General features: G+C 44.7%; 2 protein-coding genes across 7 annotated transcripts; both read left to right on the top strand.

Annotated features, from left to right (window-relative positions):
* The first annotated feature begins 207 nt into the window (after window positions 1-207).
* ttll6 (tubulin tyrosine ligase-like family, member 6) lies at window positions 208-11479 on the top strand. 6 transcript variants are annotated; one of them, XM_046377206.1, is made up of 17 exons: window positions 208-347; window positions 1716-1886; window positions 4324-4473; window positions 4654-4691; window positions 5187-5305; window positions 5659-5789; window positions 5884-6040; window positions 6126-6269; window positions 6525-6610; window positions 6693-6918; window positions 7242-7420; window positions 7548-7736; window positions 8906-9053; window positions 9391-9660; window positions 9765-9863; window positions 10569-10710; window positions 11253-11479. In XM_046377206.1, exons 3-17 carry the CDS (start codon window positions 4325-4327, stop codon window positions 11477-11479), a joined length of 2304 nt encoding a protein of 767 aa, XP_046233162.1. In that variant the 5' UTR covers window positions 208-347; window positions 1716-1886; window position 4324. The 6 variants fall into 6 exon arrangements, with proteins under 6 accessions (XP_046233162.1, XP_046233159.1, XP_046233164.1 ...); XM_046377203.1 differs by having other exon boundaries at window positions 208-377; XM_046377204.1 differs by lacking the exon at window positions 208-347 and adding an exon at window positions 478-695.
* A 4800-nt stretch (window positions 11480-16279) lies between these two features.
* On the top strand, window positions 16280-18869 carry hoxb6b (homeobox B6b). Its single transcript, XM_046377221.1, has 2 exons — window positions 16280-17201; window positions 18251-18869. Exons 1-2 carry the CDS (start codon window positions 16757-16759, stop codon window positions 18505-18507), a joined length of 702 nt encoding a protein of 233 aa, XP_046233177.1. The 5' UTR covers window positions 16280-16756; the 3' UTR covers window positions 18508-18869.

The raw sequence follows: 18869 nt of genomic DNA, 5'->3' as shown, positions 1-18869 counted from the left end.
AATTATATTTACACTGAAAACAAATCAGCCTAGCAAAGTCAGTGACTGAATGATGTATCTTATGGCCCATACTGGCCCACCTGCACGTACATCTTTTCTCATCGGTGAGCCATTAACCAATCAGTAGCGAGAATTCTCACACACCCGGCTTGTGATTGGCTGAATGCTGGTTGAGGACTTTCCATGTTAAAAAGGCCCGGCATGTATGTGTGTGTGTGTGTGAGCCCAGTTCATTCATGTTTACATTTGTGAGTTACGGCTCCTCTGTGCGTCGAGCCAAGGCACTAACGGGACCCGGCGGCAGCAGCAACACCACAGAGGGCCGTCCGGTTTGTGCTCCTGGCCCGGTACAAGAGAACACACACCGTTTTCTAGCGGTAATCGACGTTTCCGGTAGTTTAAAAGTTGAATGTCAGAGTCATATGCTAGCGGCGGTTAGCGTGTAATCGTTCCCGTAAGGCAGAAGTCAGCATTCCGTTACCATAGCAACGGCACAGTCCATATAGCTAGCTATACGCTGTTAGCTTCCAACTAAAGCGTCCAAAATAAGTTGTTTACGAGGAGTTAAACGTTTATTAGAGAAAATAAAATTCTGAGACGTTTTGGCTTAACTTCTTGGCTTGTCTTAACGGCAAAACTCTTTTAGCTGAACTGCTGTATTTCATTATTATGAGCTACATGGGAGACATACGGTGGTAAGTGAGTATCATCAGCTAAAGTATGTTTGATAAAAGTAGCCTACTCTCATAATGCGTAAACATGGTCCTGGTGAGCATTATAATACGAATCATATCATTTATTAGGTGGTGGTTAAAGCGTGTATGAATGCATCTTTCTCTTCAGCTGATCTGAAGTAATTTCTGTTCTGTTGGGTACTTTAATTTATTACAATGCAATGTTGTTTGTAAAATGACCACATGTTTTCTTTATAAAATCTTTATCTGAAAAGTAATCAGTAACTGTAGCTGTTAGTGAGGTAAAACGTACAATATTTTCCTTTGAAAGGTGGGGGAGTAGGAGTTAAAGTAGCATAAATTGTAAAATTGTATTTATAGTAAGTGTGTCAACCATTTACAGAAACTTTTAAATTTAAATTTAAAACAGACTTTTTTAGAGATATGAACTGTTTCAAATTCAAATTATGTTTGAAATGAAGTTAATGCTATTCCGGTTCACCTGCTGTGTCTGTAACCAAATCAACAGTTGATCTGAATTAAATGACAGTAATATTTCTCCAGGGGGCCTTTTTTTAAAACAATCTGTTAGTTTGGCAGCGAGGGCTTCCACCTCACCATCACTCAGTCTTATTTATCTGTTAGGATGTCATTTGTTTGTTTGTTTGTTTTATGTCTTGAATGGAAGGTTACTCCATTTCAGCTTGGCTAGATGACAGACGTCCAGCCTGTTCACTTACACCACACACTGCAGCGGCGCTTTTCAGCACAGATTTAAATTTAACAACTCGAGGCGCTGAAAAGCACTTCTCCTATTTCAGTGAACAAATATCAGGGATTATCCCTCTCCACTCTGCTCCCTGCTGAGCTCTCCTGCTCATTTTCTCTCCATCATGTCAAGAGGGATCAGGTGTTTGTCCCCACAGCTTCTAATTGGTCACCAGATCCACCGCTGGGCCTGTTGCTTGAGTGTGTAAGTCAATCTGAACCGAGCCATCCTTACAATGACACAAATCTCTTTCTTTTTTTTTCTCGTTACAGACTCCAGAGGCAGACGGTGCACAAGGTCGAGATGTGGCTCATTGGTTTGTCTGGTGAGGAGTGTGACAGCGTCTTAAAGGGCTCCTGAGACGAAGATTCGTATATCAAAGACGTGTGGAGACAGCATCTTCCAACACCACAGGCCTCACAAATGGAGTCTTGACAGTTCAGGTGAGAAAGAGACATTTTTCAGCTGGGAAACAAAGGTTACTCAGTTGCCAGTTTATGAGGAACAAATAGGCAGAGGCTTTCTAATGTTTCGTTCATGGAGTTTATGTCAATGAGGTGGGCAGACGAAACATCAAATTCAATTTAGCAGCACCACGAATGAAGTAAATCACTCCCTAAAAGAATTTTAACAAAACTGGAACATTATCACTTTAATGGAGGCAGGGTTTTTTGCAGCTACATTAGTTTTAGCTCGATGTGCCTAATAAACTGGCAACTCAGTGTGTTGCATCATTACAACCACAATACTTGTGATTATTGCAGAAAGGATTGGTTGAACAATTGAATAGTTAACCAACCAGTATGATCTGATGGTGATTTTGATATTTTAAATCATTTATCTACAAATAGAGAGGATTTGTGTGCTGCTGCCACTCAGATGTGGAAAGATTTGCAGCTTTTCCGTTGCAAATTAAAAACCTTTGGGTTTTTTGGACTGTTGTCAAACAAAATTAGCAATTTTAAAACATGATTTAGGCTTTCATATCTTGTAATAAAGACATCTGTAACTTCACATTTATTGACTAAACATTTGATAATTTCACAAATAAAGTATGTTGTGCTGAGTTCAAATTTAAAGGTTTTTCTTTTATTGTTTTTCATCACAGTAATTAAGTAGACACTCTCATCCAGTGTGACTTAAAATAAGTGTATTCAACCTCCATATCAATAAGAGTTAGATATTAAAAAATACAAGTATACCTCCTCTAAACAAATGACTTGTTTTAGTGAGTAGAGCTGCTGGTTTAAAGGACATTAGACTCTACCAGGTGATTGCACGACGTGTGAAGGTGTAGCCTGAATGTTAACAAAGTCATTAACACTGAATACCGTCGTTGTTCAGTGAGAACAGATAATACAAAGGTGTTTTTCACGTACCTGTTGTGGTTGCACGCTGAGGGAGGACCTCGGAGAAGAGATTCGTTTGCGGGGTTGTAACTGAATCCGGGCTGAGGTCAGCGGGGCGTCTCGACCCGACGTAAAGCTCACAGTTCAGGGCCAGGATTATCCAGATCACTGGATCAAAATACTGTTACCTAGCACCGTAACCTCCCACAGTGTACCTGGGATGTCCCTCCTTGCTGCCACCACCCCCAGTATGCTGTAACGATCATTACCAGGAACTAACTTGAACTCTCCTTCACCCTACAAGACACCAGATAGGAGGCAATGGCGAACAGCCGAGACACCGCTGTGATGGCTGCTGGCTGCCGCTGGGGTCAGCGAGCCAAACACGTCTAAATTTATTCCTTTACACTTTAGATCAGTCAGTTATTTGGTTCACTGCTAAATGGATGAGCATTTATTTTGTTTTTATAGGCATTCAAGCGCAGACTCACGAAGCTGCTCACATGTCTGCAGACTCTTTAACCTGCAGTGTGGAACTTTTGTCTCCCCCTTCTGGCCATGAGAGTAATTACAAAAACTGCTTCTCCAAATCCACACCACTTACCAACCTGCTAACCATCACAATATACTGTTTAAGCTTTTGGTATGCAGTAAAATCAACACACTTAACTGCTTCACCCTTTAACGGATGTCAGTCAAACTGTGCCTTCAGAGTATCCCCAACAGAGAGAAAAATATCTTTTCTTCAGATTTATTTCTTTATTTTTGTTTTATGAGATCTGTCTAAAACAGTTTCAACCCGATCCACATTTTTTGTGACAGCTCCATCACTTCCTTTGTGCACTGCGTTGGGAGAATAGCATCCATGAACAGCACGGTGAAAATTCAGCCGCTTGATTTTGTATGTTGTATGGATTTGGGACACACTGTTCGTCTTGTTTATCTTAACGATGAAGGTGCACTTCACTCATGGTAAAATGGACGTCTCAGTCACTTCAGAAGCGCTGCTGGCATACACACTGGACAGTCATGTATTTTAGGTGAGTTAAGAAGAGATAAATGATATTGAAAGGCTGAAACAGAATTCAAAGAGAAGTGTGGAAAGTCGTATCGGTGTGTTGTTTATCTCACATTACATTTGGTGTCCTTTGTGTCGGCATAATGAGAAGCAATACAGTTAAATTCTAGCTGGCGTTAGACTTAATTCCCTGCTGCTGTTGTTGCCCACAGTTTGTATCCGTCCTGGCACGATAACTCTTGAATGGCGGTGTGTGACAAAGCGCTGACAGGCAGAGCACTCACCTGATGAGAGAAATGGAAACGGAAACATGACTCCGTGTGTGCACTTACAGCATGTACTTTGTTCTGTTTGATTGGATTTCGTTGCGAGGCTGTGCAGCACGTCCCATTAAAAAACATGCCATTGCAATGAGCGAACGAGTGCTGTTTCTTTGCCCACACGGAAACATAAGCTTTGATGCGTTTGCTCAAAGTCAAATGAGTGCATTTGTTCTTGTTGATGCACGTGCAGGATGGGTCTTCCTGTGGACAACCCGGACGGAAACGATGGTGCACATAAACACGAGCAGCAGGGAGAAGGAGAGGGGGGCGAGAGCCAAACCGAAACCCTCACCTGCAGCCCGCCGCCCATCAGCAAGAAGAGGAGAAAAGGCAAGAAGAGGTATTTAACTACTGGAGCTCCTCCTTTACTACTGTTACCTCTGATTTTGTAACTTGTCCTGGAGGCCCTCGAGCTTTTGTCTTCTTGCTTGTCTTCATTGTTTGGGATGAGATGGTTTTGTAGGTCCTTGCAGCAAAGCAGATGTCTGTCTGTCTTTCTGTCTCTCTTCTCTTCCAGATGACTGTGGATCAACCTCACCAACTGCAAATATGAAAGTGGTATGTGATGACTAAACCGCTTGTGTCTGCTAATCTGTTATTTAGTGCAGATATCCATTTTACGCTGCTCATTCCAGCTCTTCATTTTTTTATAAAACAGACTAGAGGCATTAGATACATGGCCAAAAGCATGTGGACAATCCTAACCACACGGTATTTCGTAGTTTGACACCATTATTGTTTATTGCAATTATTTCTGGGACAATTTGGCATCCAACAGAAGTGACAGGCCTGCCCCTGCACACAGCAAGCAAAAGTTTTTTCCAGTTTAGTGTGGACAAACTTGACTGGCCTGCACAGAGTCCTGGCCTCAACCCTCAAACCTGTGGTGGAAAGTCTGAAACCAGAAGAGCGACGGCTGTGACAGCAGCAGATTAATGACCGCAGTTTTGGGATGACATGTTGAACAATCAAATATAAGTATAACGTCTGGCTGTCCACTTACTTTTGGCCATGTCTTATGGTCTAAATGTGTACTATTTGCTTTTGTCTCAGTGCGACGCGCTGCTCGCAGATACGGCCTCAGAGAGGCGGTGGAGGCCGAAGACTGGACCCTTTTTTGGACCGACTGCTCTGTGTCTCTAGACCGCGTTAAGGACATGAAGCGCTACCAGGTATTTCACCAAATTTTCTCTCACTGACTCACACACATTACTTCCATCTTCTTAAAAGGCTAATTAAACTGAATTCAATTATATAACTCAAGCTGAAAATGAATCAGGGGCCCAGTCACTCTGCTGTGGTTAACTGTAATGTCCCCATATGCAATTTAAATTCTTCTGCTCGACGTGTCAACCCATGAAATAATCCTGAAATGTAATTCAGTGAAGAAACTATTTAGCATCAACGATTCTTCTCTGAAGTGGTTTGTTGTGTCATGTCCCATAAAAATACTGTTTACAGTCATCACAGAAAACTTGTCCTGCAAATACATTCGTGTGTGTGTGTGTGTCTCGCGTCTTCCCAGAAAATAAACCATTTCCCAGGGATGAGCGAGATCTGCCGCAAAGATTCACTGGCAAGAAACATGAACCGCATGCTCAAGCTTTTCCCCAAAGACTACAACGTCTTCCCCAGAACGTGGTGCCTTCCTGCAGAGTCAGTTTGCCACTTTGCCACGTGATTTTGCTCTTTTACTCGAGTCCTTCCCAGGGTGCCTCACTGCACTGACTTATCTGACTGTGCCTTTCAGTTACAGTGACTTCCAGGCTTACACCAGGGCCAAAAAAAGCAAGACATACATCTGTAAGCCTGATACCGGTTGCCAAGGCAAAGGCATCTTCATCACCAAATCAACTAAAGACATTCAGCCTGGAGAACACATGATCTGCCAGGTTTACATCTCCAAGGTGAAGGTCCATTAAACGACATGTGCAGCGTCCACACAGAAGCACACACAGTTTACGCGTCCTTTTATCCCCTCCCCTCCCCCAGCCTTTCATAATTGACGGATACAAGTTTGACCTGCGTATCTACGTGCTGGTGACGTCATGTGACCCGTTCAGCATATTCATGTTCAGGGAGGGACTGGCTCGCTTCTGCACCACTAAGTACAACGAGCCGACACACAGCAACGTGGTGAGAAAACTCTTCTGTGTTTTCCTTGTCAATAAATCCTCGAAAAGCACCAATGAAGAGTGTATCCACAGTCCGACATGTTATTGTTACTGTCACAGCCTTCTTCTAAATTTTTTTTTGCAAATTTTACCTAAAAAAATGCTTAAACGATTATTTCATTATTGAAAATGCTGCAGATGGATTTTCTGTCGGTCAGTGTTTACTTTCCTGTGTGTGATACACCGTGTGTCTTTTCCCTCCTCTTTCTCGTGTGAGGATGACGTGTGCATGCATCTCACCAACTACTCCATCAACAAGAACAGCGAGAACTTTGTCCGCGACGAGGACACCGGCAGCAAACGGTGAATACAAGCACAAAACTTGTGTCGTATGGCTGACGCTCTTCAAGTACCGCTTGTTTATTACACACTTTTGGTCTCACAGAAAACTGTCCACCCTGAACAAGCTCCTGGAGTCCTTCAGCTGCAACACTGACAAGATGTGGAACGACATCGAGGACATGATCATCAAGACTCTGATCTCTGCTCACCCCATCCTCAAGCATAACTACCACACGTGTTTCCCCAACCACACCACCGGCAGCGCCTGCTTCGAGATCCTGGGCTTCGACGTGCTGCTGGACCACCGGCTCAGACCCTGGGTGCTGGAGGTGAAGCACCGTGACGACATCACCGCGGTGACGACATCACCGTGATGATGCACGTCAGCAACAAATACGCAGCTTTATTGGGGTTCAAGTTGTTAGGTTTTCTCTATTCAGTGAAATTTAGACAATTATGAATAGATAGTTTGTTCAAGTATGTTTGAACCCCTTCATTCTGTACACATTTCCCTAAAATCCATCCTGAAAACATTCAGTCTTTGAAACCAAAAGATCTAGAATTGAAAGTATCAGCAGGATTTGTAATAAGATTTAAGGGGTTAAAAACGTGACGTCTAAATCAGTCAGTGTGTTTGTTTGCGTGCATCCAGGTGAACCACTCCCCAAGTTTTACCACCGACTCGCTGCTGGACCGCGAGGTGAAGGACGCGTTACTGCACGACACCCTGGTCCTCATCAACCTGGGCGCCTGCGACCGCCGCAAGATCACCAAAGAGGAGAGACGCAGGGTGAAGGACAGGCTGCAGCAGAACAGCTCCAGAGAGGCCAGGTAGGCTTCTGTCAGGCGCAAATGGGGTGTGAATATTTCCCAAGGTCGTACACCCATTCCTGTGTGCCTCCTGTACACACAAGCAGCTGACTGTGTGTGTGTGTGTGTGTGTGTGTTTTACCTCCAGGTCGGAGGAGCTCCGTCAGTGCCAGGCTGCCTCTGTGGAGCAGATGGAGAGGTACGAGGCCAAACACCTGGGAGGCTTCAAGAGGATCTACCCCAGAGAGGGAGGAGACAAATACGACAAGTACTTTAAACACAGCAGCTCGCTCTTCCAGGAGACGGCAGCGTCCAAAGCCAGAGAGGAGTGTGCCAGGTACCCGCAGCACGCGTTCAGCACACTCAGGACAATCCGCTTAAGGGCGGGAAACATAAGCAGCTGTCCAGACAGAAGCAGTGGAAAAATGACATGAGAAGTTTGAGTGGTGCGCTGAGAACGTTTATCGTCTCAGTTTGACACTTTAGAGGACAAAGGACACAAAGCACAGCCTGACGAGGTGCTGCATCGCGACAGCAGTGATGGGAGGCGTTGAGTAGTCCGTTAATCGAGGTGATTACTTGATCATCAGAACGTTAATTGATAACAAGAAGTCAGAAAAAATAAGTGTTTTGCCAGTGACAGCACAATCAGCCCTTAAAGACATGCAAACGTGGATTTTGGATTGAATGTGTTTTTGGACCATCACCATCAGTCTTTTAATTATTCATCAATTAACCAATGACAAATAATTAAGACTGTGTTTTCACAGTCACCCTGCTTTTTAAATTCACATTTATCTGCTGATGGGGCAAAGATTGAGTAGGGTGCAATGTGTGTGTGTGTGTGTGTGTGTGTGTGTGTGTGTGTGTGTGTTGAGCTCCACATGGCCAAGTTCCAAAAAAGTGTAAAACATAAAACAGAGTGTGGGGATTTGCTGAGTCTTGTAAATATGTGCTCATTCTGAATTTCATGGTCTCAAACCAGTTGGGACAGGAGCCTGGAAAGACTGGAAAGTTTTGGAGCCTCCCACAGGTAAACGGGTTCACTCATAACAGGTGATCACGATCGCGTATAAAATCCTCGAAAGGCTCAGTCGTTGACAAGTGAGGATGGGGTGAGGTTCACCGCTTTGTCAAACACATGACTGTATGCTACTGCATGGGAGCTCTTTGTTAAGCTGTTGTGGGTAAACACAGCTTGTTTTCGCATTCTGTTTTTATCAACATTTTACACTGCGTCCAAACTTTTTGGAGATCGCGGTTGTTTTGTTCCCAGCAGAAAAATATGTCTGGAGTATAGCTGTTATTAAATTAAAGGCATCGGCTCTGCTCTGGAGCCAAAGTCAAATATGGCTAAAACAGATGGAATACACAGGAGTTGGACGTACAGGCAGCACTTACACACACTGCAATAACTGTGTTCAAGATGTTGAGTAAATTAAATTAGAACAATAAGAGTCCTTTGACTTGAAGGAGAGAGATGTTAAAGTTTCCGTTTGTCTTCAGGCAACAACTGCAGGAGCTGCGTCTGAAGCAGGAGCAGAACGAGCAGAGGGGAGGCCAGAGGAGGAGAGACTTGCAGGGGGAGACAGCGGGGGAGAGAGCCAAACCCCGCCGAGCACAAACACAACCCCCCAAGTCAAACCCACAGCCGGTGAGGCACACGCACTGACCGCCTGAAGCCACAAGAGGGAGTCGAGCGGCTTCTGTCCGATGATGAATGGTTCATATTCTGGCTGACCCCTCTGAGTAAATGTACTCACACCGCATTTAAATTAGCCAGAATATTATTCCTGCAAATCAGTTTTATTCGGATGTCTTTCATTTCAAATTCAAATATCTTTTATTGTCAGGACTGGAGAAACAAACAGTGTTATCGAGGTTATTCACTGACAGTAATTGCAGATATGTTGTAAATGCATTCTGGCAGCTTCAGATACAGCAAGGCAGTAAAAACAAAATGAATCAAATTTCTCTCGGTTTCTCTGCAGCTGCCTCTGTTCAGTGTGTCGGCAGAGCCCGAAGCCGGAGGAGCCCGAGAGGAGCCGCAGGACGAGGAGGAGGAGGAGGAAGGGAAGGAGGCAGAGATGGAGGAGCAGGAGCGAGTGGTTGCTCTCCTCCAGAGGAAGAAGCTCCTGCAGGACCTGGGGGTGGTGGACCAGATCCACCGGCTGCTGCAGGGCCGCACAGACGGAGACGGAGTCCTGCAGGACGGCCACCAGCAGGGCAAGCAGGCCCACCACAGACCACAGCAGATGAAGGTGAGGCCGCACTACAGACTGCTGTCTGTATTGTTGCGAGTTCAGCTATGAAAACCGGGCTCTCTTTAGCCTCCAGTCACTGCTCTGTTTCTGCTTCGTTCCAGTTTGAGGCTCTGACACAGCTTTCCAAAAGGACAAAGCAGCAGCCCTGCACTCACACGTCTCGGCAGGCGCCGCAGATCCAGGCCAGTGCCAATTCTGCAGTACGTCGCTGCCAGATGTTTGTATTTAGAGAGAGCGGGGATGTCAGGTGCCCTGCCGCTTTTTAAAAAAGACAGAAAATGAATCAGTTCAGTCACTTCAGGAGCCGCTGATTTATGAAATGTTAACAAACAGTGAAAAAATGACCTTCACATTTTTCTGAGCTGATTGTGGTGTCTTCAGTTCGCTTGTTTTGTCCACAGCCTGAAGACATTCAGTTTACTCTCCAAGAAAAGAATTCAGATTTGACATTTTTGCCTGAAAACGACTGAAACAGTTGCAGATGTCTTTTGAATCAACCAACTATTTTTTGCAGTTAAACATGTAAGACCTAACATGATTATAATGTTATTTTGCACAGGATTGTGAAGTGTTTTCATAACAAAACTGCAGGTTCTCCAAGAGGCCGAGCAGCGCAGGTTCACTCAGCTGTTGGTCGTTACCCTGAATGTGAACAAACCAGAAATATTCTCATTTAGTAAATAGTAAATGTTGATTTGGGGTTTAAAAAGTTTTGACGGCTGCTCTGTGAGCAGATAAACATCAGCTGAATCTCATTAACAAACAAACGGTCAGTGAAGACTGAAAGCCCGTTAATGTTTCCGCTCACTCGGGCTGCGGAGGTGAATATTACTGATAATTTGCAGGCCTAATGAAATCACCATGAAGGAGAATTAAAATGGCATAATATTGTTGCTGTATTGCAGCACATCCACTCCCACATGACTCAGCAGTGCCTGTTCAGGCCCCCGCTGGACCACAGGGGCCCGAACGAGTCCGAGGCCGAGAGCCACAACAGGGCCGCAGAAACACGACGGACCGCCAGCGCCCGGCGGATCCTCTGGCCAGGTACACGACTCCGCGCCGTGCGTGCGGTCATTTTCCAGAAACCTCCCCAACACAGCAGCAAAAGGAAGACAAACTGTGGACATGATTTTTTTTCTTTGCTTTTCTTGATTTCTTGAGCCTCACAAACTGCTTTGGGTTTTTTTCCTCAATTACAAAATCAGCATTTAGCTGCTATTTTCCAAACAAAACAAGTACGACCACAAACTTGTGTTCTGAAAATAAATGTAGTGTAAGAAAACAAAGCTGGCTTGTTAGGAAAGACGTTTTTATTATCACAAGAATTAAATTAGCTTTAAATGGAAAATCACTTCCTACTCACTACTCGACTTGGAAAATATGAAAACACTTCAGCCATCACATCCACAACACAAATATTCATAGAATTAAACTTCAGTAATTAGTTTCTACTCTTCATTTTTCTACAAAATGTTTTGTTTTGTGTTGGGTCAGAAACAGGAACAGAAAACACCGTCAAACTTCCCAGCCTGCTTGTTATCTTTTTATTCGTCCCACATGTCAGACTGTCTCTTCTGTCTCCTCAGTCAGCGGCAGCTCCTACACCGACACCCGGTCCCGTCCCAGCATCCCCAACATAAACCACGTCCCCCACGGAGGCCTGCGCTGCCGTGCCTACACGTCCCACGACCCCGCGGCCCTGCAAAGCCTCCTCGTCATCTCCACTCGCGCCCCCCTGGTCAGGAGGCCTGGCTTCTCTCACATGGTCCGCAACCCCTCCCGCAGAGCCCCCCAGCACGGTAAAGGGCAGTGAGGAGCAGGACCGCCGAGTCCAGACCCCCTGCTGGATTAGAAAGACAAACAGAACCTGAGGAGAACTGGAGGTAGACAGGATTTAAGCTGTGATGTGATTGCATGTGGACGCCTGCACTGCAGCTGCACTAACAACATTATGGCTCTCAGGCTTTTTCTACCTACTTTGTGTGCTCAGATATGCGTAATATTTTACTCTGAGGATGAATCGTCTCACGCAAACCTACAGTGCCAAAATAAAAGCATACGAGGCAGACCAAACAGCACAGAGCTTCTGTGTTCCCTCTGATGAGAGAACGCATGAGGATCTGAGGAACTCTGCTGATGTGAGCTTTAAGTGGCTCAGTGAAACAGATTTAATTCTCATGAATATTAAAGTATTAATAATTCAGATTAAAAGCCTTTTTGAAGATAATCTGGGGGATTTTAAAAATAAACTGATTCTTTTCTCCAGGAAATTCGTTTTTGCTGTCAAGAATCTGCAAAATTTTTTTTTTGCACTGATGGTCAATAAAATATGCTTTTTAAAATCTTTTTTTTAATGTGATTAATTTCATCTTTAAAATCTTCTCATTCAGTTTCTCGATGCTGCAAGAAAATTGATTCCAGTGCAATATTTTCTTTTTTTTTAATCAGCTTTCTTTTTCCTCAGGTGACATCTTTATTTTTTTATTTTGGTTTTTATATCGCACATTTTTAGTAATTAATTCCTGTTGGCCATGAAGTTCGCTGCTGTGTGAGGCTTCATCTTGAGGCTTTTCAGTGCGACCTAACAGGCCATAAAGTTTTACAGCATCTGCATCCGCTTTCTTTGTTTTGGTCGCAGACTGACGTCAGGAAAAGACAAAAACAATGAGCCGAAAAGCTCCACAGCAGCCCGCGCTGCTGAGGCCTGCACGTTCATGACTTTAGGACTCAGGAGACAGTTGGACAATAATATAAAAATGGGCATAAAAATCATTTGTTGTTTTATTTGTAAAATAAATACTGCGCAACAGAAACAACTTTTAATGAAGCATCTAAAGCTTAGAAAACCTAAACTGATTGTTGATTTAAATCGATGTTTTATTAAGGCTTTTTCATTTTTGAATGAAGTAATTATAAAAACATGACGGATAACAACCAAAATAAATTCAGCTTTCAGCCACGGGCCCAGTTATTCGTCTGCTCCACGATGAGTATTAACGGCCACAGTGCATCAGATTGCTTTTATTTTGAAAAATGCACTTAAAACTTTGATTCCTAATTTTTGAAACCTAATTTTTTTCCCATACAAACAAATGTACATTTTACAGAAAGGACAGCTGGAGTTTTGTTGAGTTTGTGTCCCTTTGAGGCCCTAAAAAAAGTCAAAGCGGAGGACGAATGTGTTGCATGTCAGGAATTTATGGTTTTATTGAGTCTGTAAATGTCGGAAATCCTCCTTTCTGCTGAAAATCACCAGCGTGCCAACTGAAAAGGAACATTTTAAACAAAGCAAAACGGAAATAAGACGTACGAAATAATAAGACGGATGAAGGAATTTTAGCCTAAAGACTGCAGGCTCTGCGCCACTTTCAGATTTCAATTTTGTCCTGATGATCTGCGTAGGAAAGTTGGAGAAGAATGTGCTGTTTAAAGTTTTTGTGACCTTAAAATCCCCCTCAGGACTCTAATCAAGCTAATATGATTTCCCTCTTTGGCCTGTACAGTCGATGCCAAATTGATCTGCAGTGAGTGACGGAAATCCTCACTTTTCAGGGATTAAAATGTGTTTAATGCAAGAAATGTTTTAGCCCAAAACCTGAAAAAATAAGCTCAACCATCCGCGTTTGAGGAGTAAAGATTACACGATTATTTTGCTGCTCACTGAGAGTGGAAAGAATTTTGACCAAAGAGGTCTCACACGGTTCAAGATTTTGGAGGATTGAAGCCAAAATCATCTGATGCTCCACGATTAAAATGATGAATTATTCTATAAAAGCAGAGACGTGATTTGAGAACAATCGGAAGCCGCACAGACCTTAAAAGCAGAAGCTGGAACAGAACCAAGTGCGCCACGTCCAGCACAATGTCAGCCTCCCAGCTCACTCCAACACATCTTCACACTTTGCCTTCTCACCCTGCTTCGCATTTAAACATTTCAGGCCTTGGACAAAATAAAGATGGCGATGAGAAAGACGTCTAAAGCACAAAAACGGCTGCTGTTTATGAAAATTTACAACTTTGCCATGGAAGTTTACGACTCGCCAGGCTCCGGGATTGGTCGCTGGCGGTCATGTGGACAGCAGGAATGGGAACTTATTTCCCATGAGGTTATATTGCAGCTGCTGTTTTCCACCGCTCATTCACCTAACACTGGTAACACAACCTTTTCTTGGCTCTTTGTATATGCATCACGCGCACGCAGTGTTGTTGTGAGAAGCTGCACGCGCGTAATTTTATATTTTAAAAAAAAGCAACCTAAAAGTGGGTGATGGAGCCTCCGCGCGATGCGTGCGCCATGTTAATGTGGCTCTACTTGTGTAGCTTTATGTTCGTGAAAATGAGGGATCATCACACTCCTGGACGGTGGAATTACTTTCAGGAAATCACTTGAACAAAGTGGAAAATTTGGGGAAAGGACTGAGAGGAAGCGAGAGGAGCTCGAGCGGAGTGGCACCCGCACAGGAAATGATGGATTATCAACAAAGGTAAGGGCACCATGTTTCTAACATGCCGGCGATTAACTCGGCACAAGCGCGCCGCTGCCGCGCTGCTGAGGCTGAGCTGTCACTGTAGGCCTGCTGTTTACACTGCAGGAGACGGAAGATCAGCCTCTAAGAGGTGCCAATTCAGGCCAGCCGAATTGTTTTCATCCTGCGCAGTTTGGGCTCCTCACCAGCAGCTGCTGATCTGTTTAACCCGTGAGGTGCTGCAGCGCAGACCTTAGATGTGCTCTGAAACGTGGGACAGCAGTCCTACGTGTGCCCGCTTTGGGGCCTGCAGGAGACTGGCGGAGTGTGTCGGCTGCAGGCCGGACAGGCTTGACTCTGATGATGATGATGATGATGATGATGATGGTGATGATGATGGACATTCAGGCCCTGCGCTGCGCTGAGGCGCGTTTTTCTTAAAAATCAGCCACAAATCTCCACCATTCGCTCTGCTGGCAGAATTGAATTTATTTCATGTTATTTTATATTATTTCATGTTTCCATTTGATTCTGTGAACGCGTCCTGTGGTCCTGTGGTCCTGTGGTCGTGCGTGGACGCTGCGCCGCGCAGTCTCCTCATCGAGCTGTTCTGCCGTTTCTTTCTTCCAGATCTTCTGGAAATTTGCACAAATGTTTGCTCTGGTGTTTGGTTCTGTGAGAAACTGCAGTCACTGATCACCACTTTGAACCTTTGCTTGGGTTTCTGGCGCCTCCGCAGCGTTTTTCTGAGTCTTGTGTGCTGCTGCAGCTTTGTGACGCCGTCATGTGATCCAGTGGAGACGCAGGATCGAGTCCGGCTCTTGGATCCTCACTGAGTCTGCACTTTCCAGATGCGCAGCAGCTGTCAGGCTGCGCGGGCTGCGGCCTGCTTGTCAGGCGGCGCCGTTTCCTCACGGAGCCAAACAGTAGTTTTTTGTTTTATTTTTCATTTAAATGATTTGATTCAAAATGTTTTCCGAGCGGATGTTGTCCAAATAATAAAGAGGACATCAGGAGCGCAGAGTCTGACGCAAAACAAAGACAAATAATTAATTAAAAAAAAAAACAGGATTGTTAATTTTTATATGAGCTAATATCCTACAATTATTTATTTTTCTACTTAATTATTTCAAGACACTGAAATTTTGATATTATCTGTGTTATTTTAACAATGCAGAGCTTTTTTTCGTTATTTTTATTAATTTTTTGTTAAACACACGATTTTTTTTCCAAAGGCGAAAACTAAAAAAAGGCTAGAAATGATCCATATAGGATCAAAGAGATAATAAATGTAAATGAGCTAAGAGAGTAAAGAGCTAATTGAATAAATTCATTGATGTTTTTTGCAGGTGAGTCCTGTAGGATCGTGTTATTGATTATACATGAAGGGCTTTAACTGCACAATCAGACACCAAATTTGGCTTCTGTAAAACAGACTCTAACGCTGCTTAATTGATACATGATGAAAATAAAATCGATAACAGCTAATAACAGTAATATTAATGAACGTAATATCAAAAAGAGCTGCTGATACAAACGTTAATCCGTGCAGCTAAACTTACTGACAGGTGAGACTTTTACCGGACTTTCATACTTACACAGTTTTTTGAATTAGTTTCCACTTGATCGCGGTGGGTGAAGATGATGATGATGATGATGATGTTGATGATGATGATGATGAAGGATCGGTGTGGAAGCGCTTGTCCTCCCTCGTGCTCCCCGCGCGTCCTCATGGACTTCGGTCCCAGCTGAATCAGAACTCAGGACGCGCCTTTGAACACCTTTTAAAGAGCGAAGCATCAGCGTTAGTGACGCATTTTTGTTTTTATCTGCATCGATTTGGATTCATTCACACTCGCTATTAGGGCCTCTGGCAGCTGCATTGAGATACACACAGTGTAATCCACGTGTTTATTAGTTACAGCTGATTATTTAACAAGATGGGAGAGGAGGGAGATGCTCGTCAGTAATTTGTGCGTAAATAGAAACAATGCGCAAAGAGTTTTCACTGCGATGTTTTTTCATTTCATTTACAGTGTGTGTGTGTGTGTGTGTGTGTGAGAGAGAGAGAGAGAGAGAGAGAGAGAGAGAGGGATAGTGTGTGTGTGTGTGAGAGAGAGAGAGAGAGAGAGAGAGAGAGAGGGATAGTGTGTGTGTGTGTGAGAGAGAGAGAGAGACTTTCTGCACGCGCGCCTGTTCCTACATTCCTGCTGCAATGTATTTTGCACAAAACGAAAAGTTACTACATAAACTGTTTTTTCCTGTATGCAGTATGTTGTTTTGTGTGTGTGTGCGTGTATTTGCGTTTCTGGGAGTCGCAGTATCTGTGTGCGTAAGCGTGCGTAAAGACCGACAGGCTCGAGCGCTTCATTTCGATTCACCGGGGACCCCTGCGCGCAACAAGAGCCCCCCATGGGTGCAATAGTGCAAGCGCAGGCGGCGGTGATTGGCCAGAGGTTGATCAGATGGTACACTTCCCCTCTGTATTCAGTGGCACCTCACAACCCCCCACCCCCCCTTTCAGCAAAAACCAAATCTCGGATAAAGTAATGGCAAAACCACTTGGACTATAAAAGACAACAAATCATATTCCTCCGGAGTATATACACCCCGTTGTCCACCCAATGAGTTCCTATTTTGTTAACTCAACTTTTCCCGTGTCTCTACCGGGAGGACAGGACTCTCTCCTGGGTCAGATACCCTTATATTCCTCGGGATACACCGATCCGTTAAGACACTACTCCAACGCGGCCACATATGGAGCCGCCAACATGCAGGAGAAGGTTTACCCGGCGTCCTACTACCAGCAGACGGGCGCAGCGGCCATCTACGGCCGGGCCGGCGGCGGAGCGCCCTGCGACTACAACCCGGTCGGGACTTTCTACAAGGACGCGGAGGGCTCGTGCGCTTTCTCGAGCCGCGAGGAGCAGCCGCTGTTTGTCACTCAGGAGCATCAGCAGCGCAAAGCGGAGTGTCCGGAGCAGACTGTCAGCATGAGCAGCAGCATCGACGACAAGTCCTCCACGCTCATCTACCCCTGGATGCAGAGGATGAACGCCTGCTCCGCCGGTGAGTACAAAAGTGCACGTTTTACTCTGTTGTTGTCACGCTGCCCGGAGGCACAGGAGCGCGCGACTCCTGCCCTGCGTGATGAAGTGAGCGTCCCGTCAGCAGCTCCACACTAACGCTACAGCAGCTTAGCGCTCGAGGCGCACAAACACCAGCAACAATCGGACGGCTGCAGAACAGAAAGTAGGATTCGAGGTGGCCGTGATGGCGCGCGGGTCCCCACGCGCCTTCAGGGGCTTCGGCTGCTGCATCATCACCACCACACGCATACACGGCCGCACGCGCACACACGCACGCACGTATCAGACTTGGCCTACATGAGCCGAGCTCCAACTTAAAGCTCTTCGCCCGTGTCACATGGCCGTGGGCCTTTTCCCGCCTCAGAGCGACGCCAAAACGATCAAATGTGAAAAACACAAGCAGAGAAAAGTTCATTTGAGGGTGAATTTCAAAAACAACATCTTTGCTCGTCGATGCGCGGTCTGACTCTGACTCTGCATGCCTGCTGTCATGTCACAGAACGACACACTGATGTCACTTTCACGGATCACACGCGTTGGGCAGCCTGCAGCCTTTTGTAGCTACAGCAAAGACATCAATTAGGAGATCTTTGAAGTGAAATAAATGTAACGATGAGCTCACCGAGAGGCGCCTCGTGGCCACAACAAAGAAATATTATTAGAATATGTGGAACTTATTTTTAAAAATGAGCACATGTCATTGAACGCCACAGTGACACATTTGCGTACCTACAGAAAGAGTCTGTTACTGCGATTTTTTTTAAATTATACACAGTAAAGTACATTTTTTAACTGCATCATAATTTACCACTTTATACACAACAAAAGATTAAATCTGATTGTCATAAGACTAATTTGGAGGTGAAATACACCAAAGAGCTGAATTATTGCTTAATTGTATTTTTTTCCACACACGCGAGCACAGATTTTGAATTCACTCTCAGGTGGATTTTTCTGCTACACTTTGGAAACTCACATGCGACACGAATTTAATTATTAATTGGTGAATTAATTTTTTTTTCTCCCCAGGTCCATTTGGCAACAGCGGCCGCAGGGGCCGACAGACCTACACCCGCTACCAGACTCTGGAGCTGGAGAAGGAGTTCCACTTTAACCGCTACCTGACCAGGAGGCGCCGGATAGAGATCTCCCACGCCCTGTGCCTGACGGAGAGACAGATCAAAATCTGGTTTCAGAACCGCAGGATGAAGTGGAAAAAGGAGAACAAACTCCTCAATCCCTCAAAGACACCCGAGGAGGAGGAGGAGGCGGAGAAAAAGAGCTAAAAAAAAGGACTCTGAGAGGAAGGCGTGTGTGTGTGCGTGTGTGTGTGTGTGTGTGTGTGTGTGTGTGCGTGCGTGTTGGTGTGCACACTCCCAAAACGAAATGTTGTATTATTTCCTTGTAGATAAAGTGCTGCAAATCCCATGTTAGAGACGTGTAGAGTGATAGCCTTGGTTTCAGTATCTGCACGGTGATAATGTCTGCATTAGGTTAAAATCAGGTCCTCCTCTGTTTGTCCTTGTGCTCGTGTGTTTATTTTAGGGGACTATGCAAGAATCCGCCAAAATGTAAATACTTTCTAGTGTTTAGTTTTTGACAATGTCGTTACCTCATTATCGTAGGCCTACTGAGTTTTACCCTCTGA

Source organism: Scatophagus argus, chromosome 21 (assembly GCF_020382885.2).
Source record: "Scatophagus argus isolate fScaArg1 chromosome 21, fScaArg1.pri, whole genome shotgun sequence".
Classification (NCBI taxonomy): domain Eukaryota; kingdom Metazoa; phylum Chordata; class Actinopteri; family Scatophagidae; genus Scatophagus; species Scatophagus argus.
The sequence above is the reverse complement of the archived record's forward strand: the minus strand, read 5'-3'. Positions and strand labels throughout refer to the sequence as shown.

What these genes read in the sequence shown, in the direction of transcription:
- ttll6 (XM_046377206.1), top strand. Translation starts at nt 4,325, where the DNA reads ATGGGTCTTCCTGTGGACAACCCGGACGGAAACGATGGTGCACATAAA. An exon ending in AACAGCTCCAGAGAGGCCAG is followed by an intron (nt 7,421 to 7,547) that starts GTAGGCTTCTGT and finishes TTTTACCTCCAG; the next exon opens with GTCGGAGGAGCTCCGTCAGT. An exon ending in ACAGACCACAGCAGATGAAG is followed by an intron (nt 9,661 to 9,764) that starts GTGAGGCCGCAC and finishes GCTTCGTTCCAG; the next exon opens with TTTGAGGCTCTGACACAGCT.
- hoxb6b (XM_046377221.1), top strand. Translation starts at nt 16,757, where the DNA reads ATGAGTTCCTATTTTGTTAACTCAACTTTTCCCGTGTCTCTACCGGGA. An exon ending in GATGAACGCCTGCTCCGCCG is followed by an intron (nt 17,202 to 18,250) that starts GTGAGTACAAAA and finishes TTTTCTCCCCAG; the next exon opens with GTCCATTTGGCAACAGCGGC.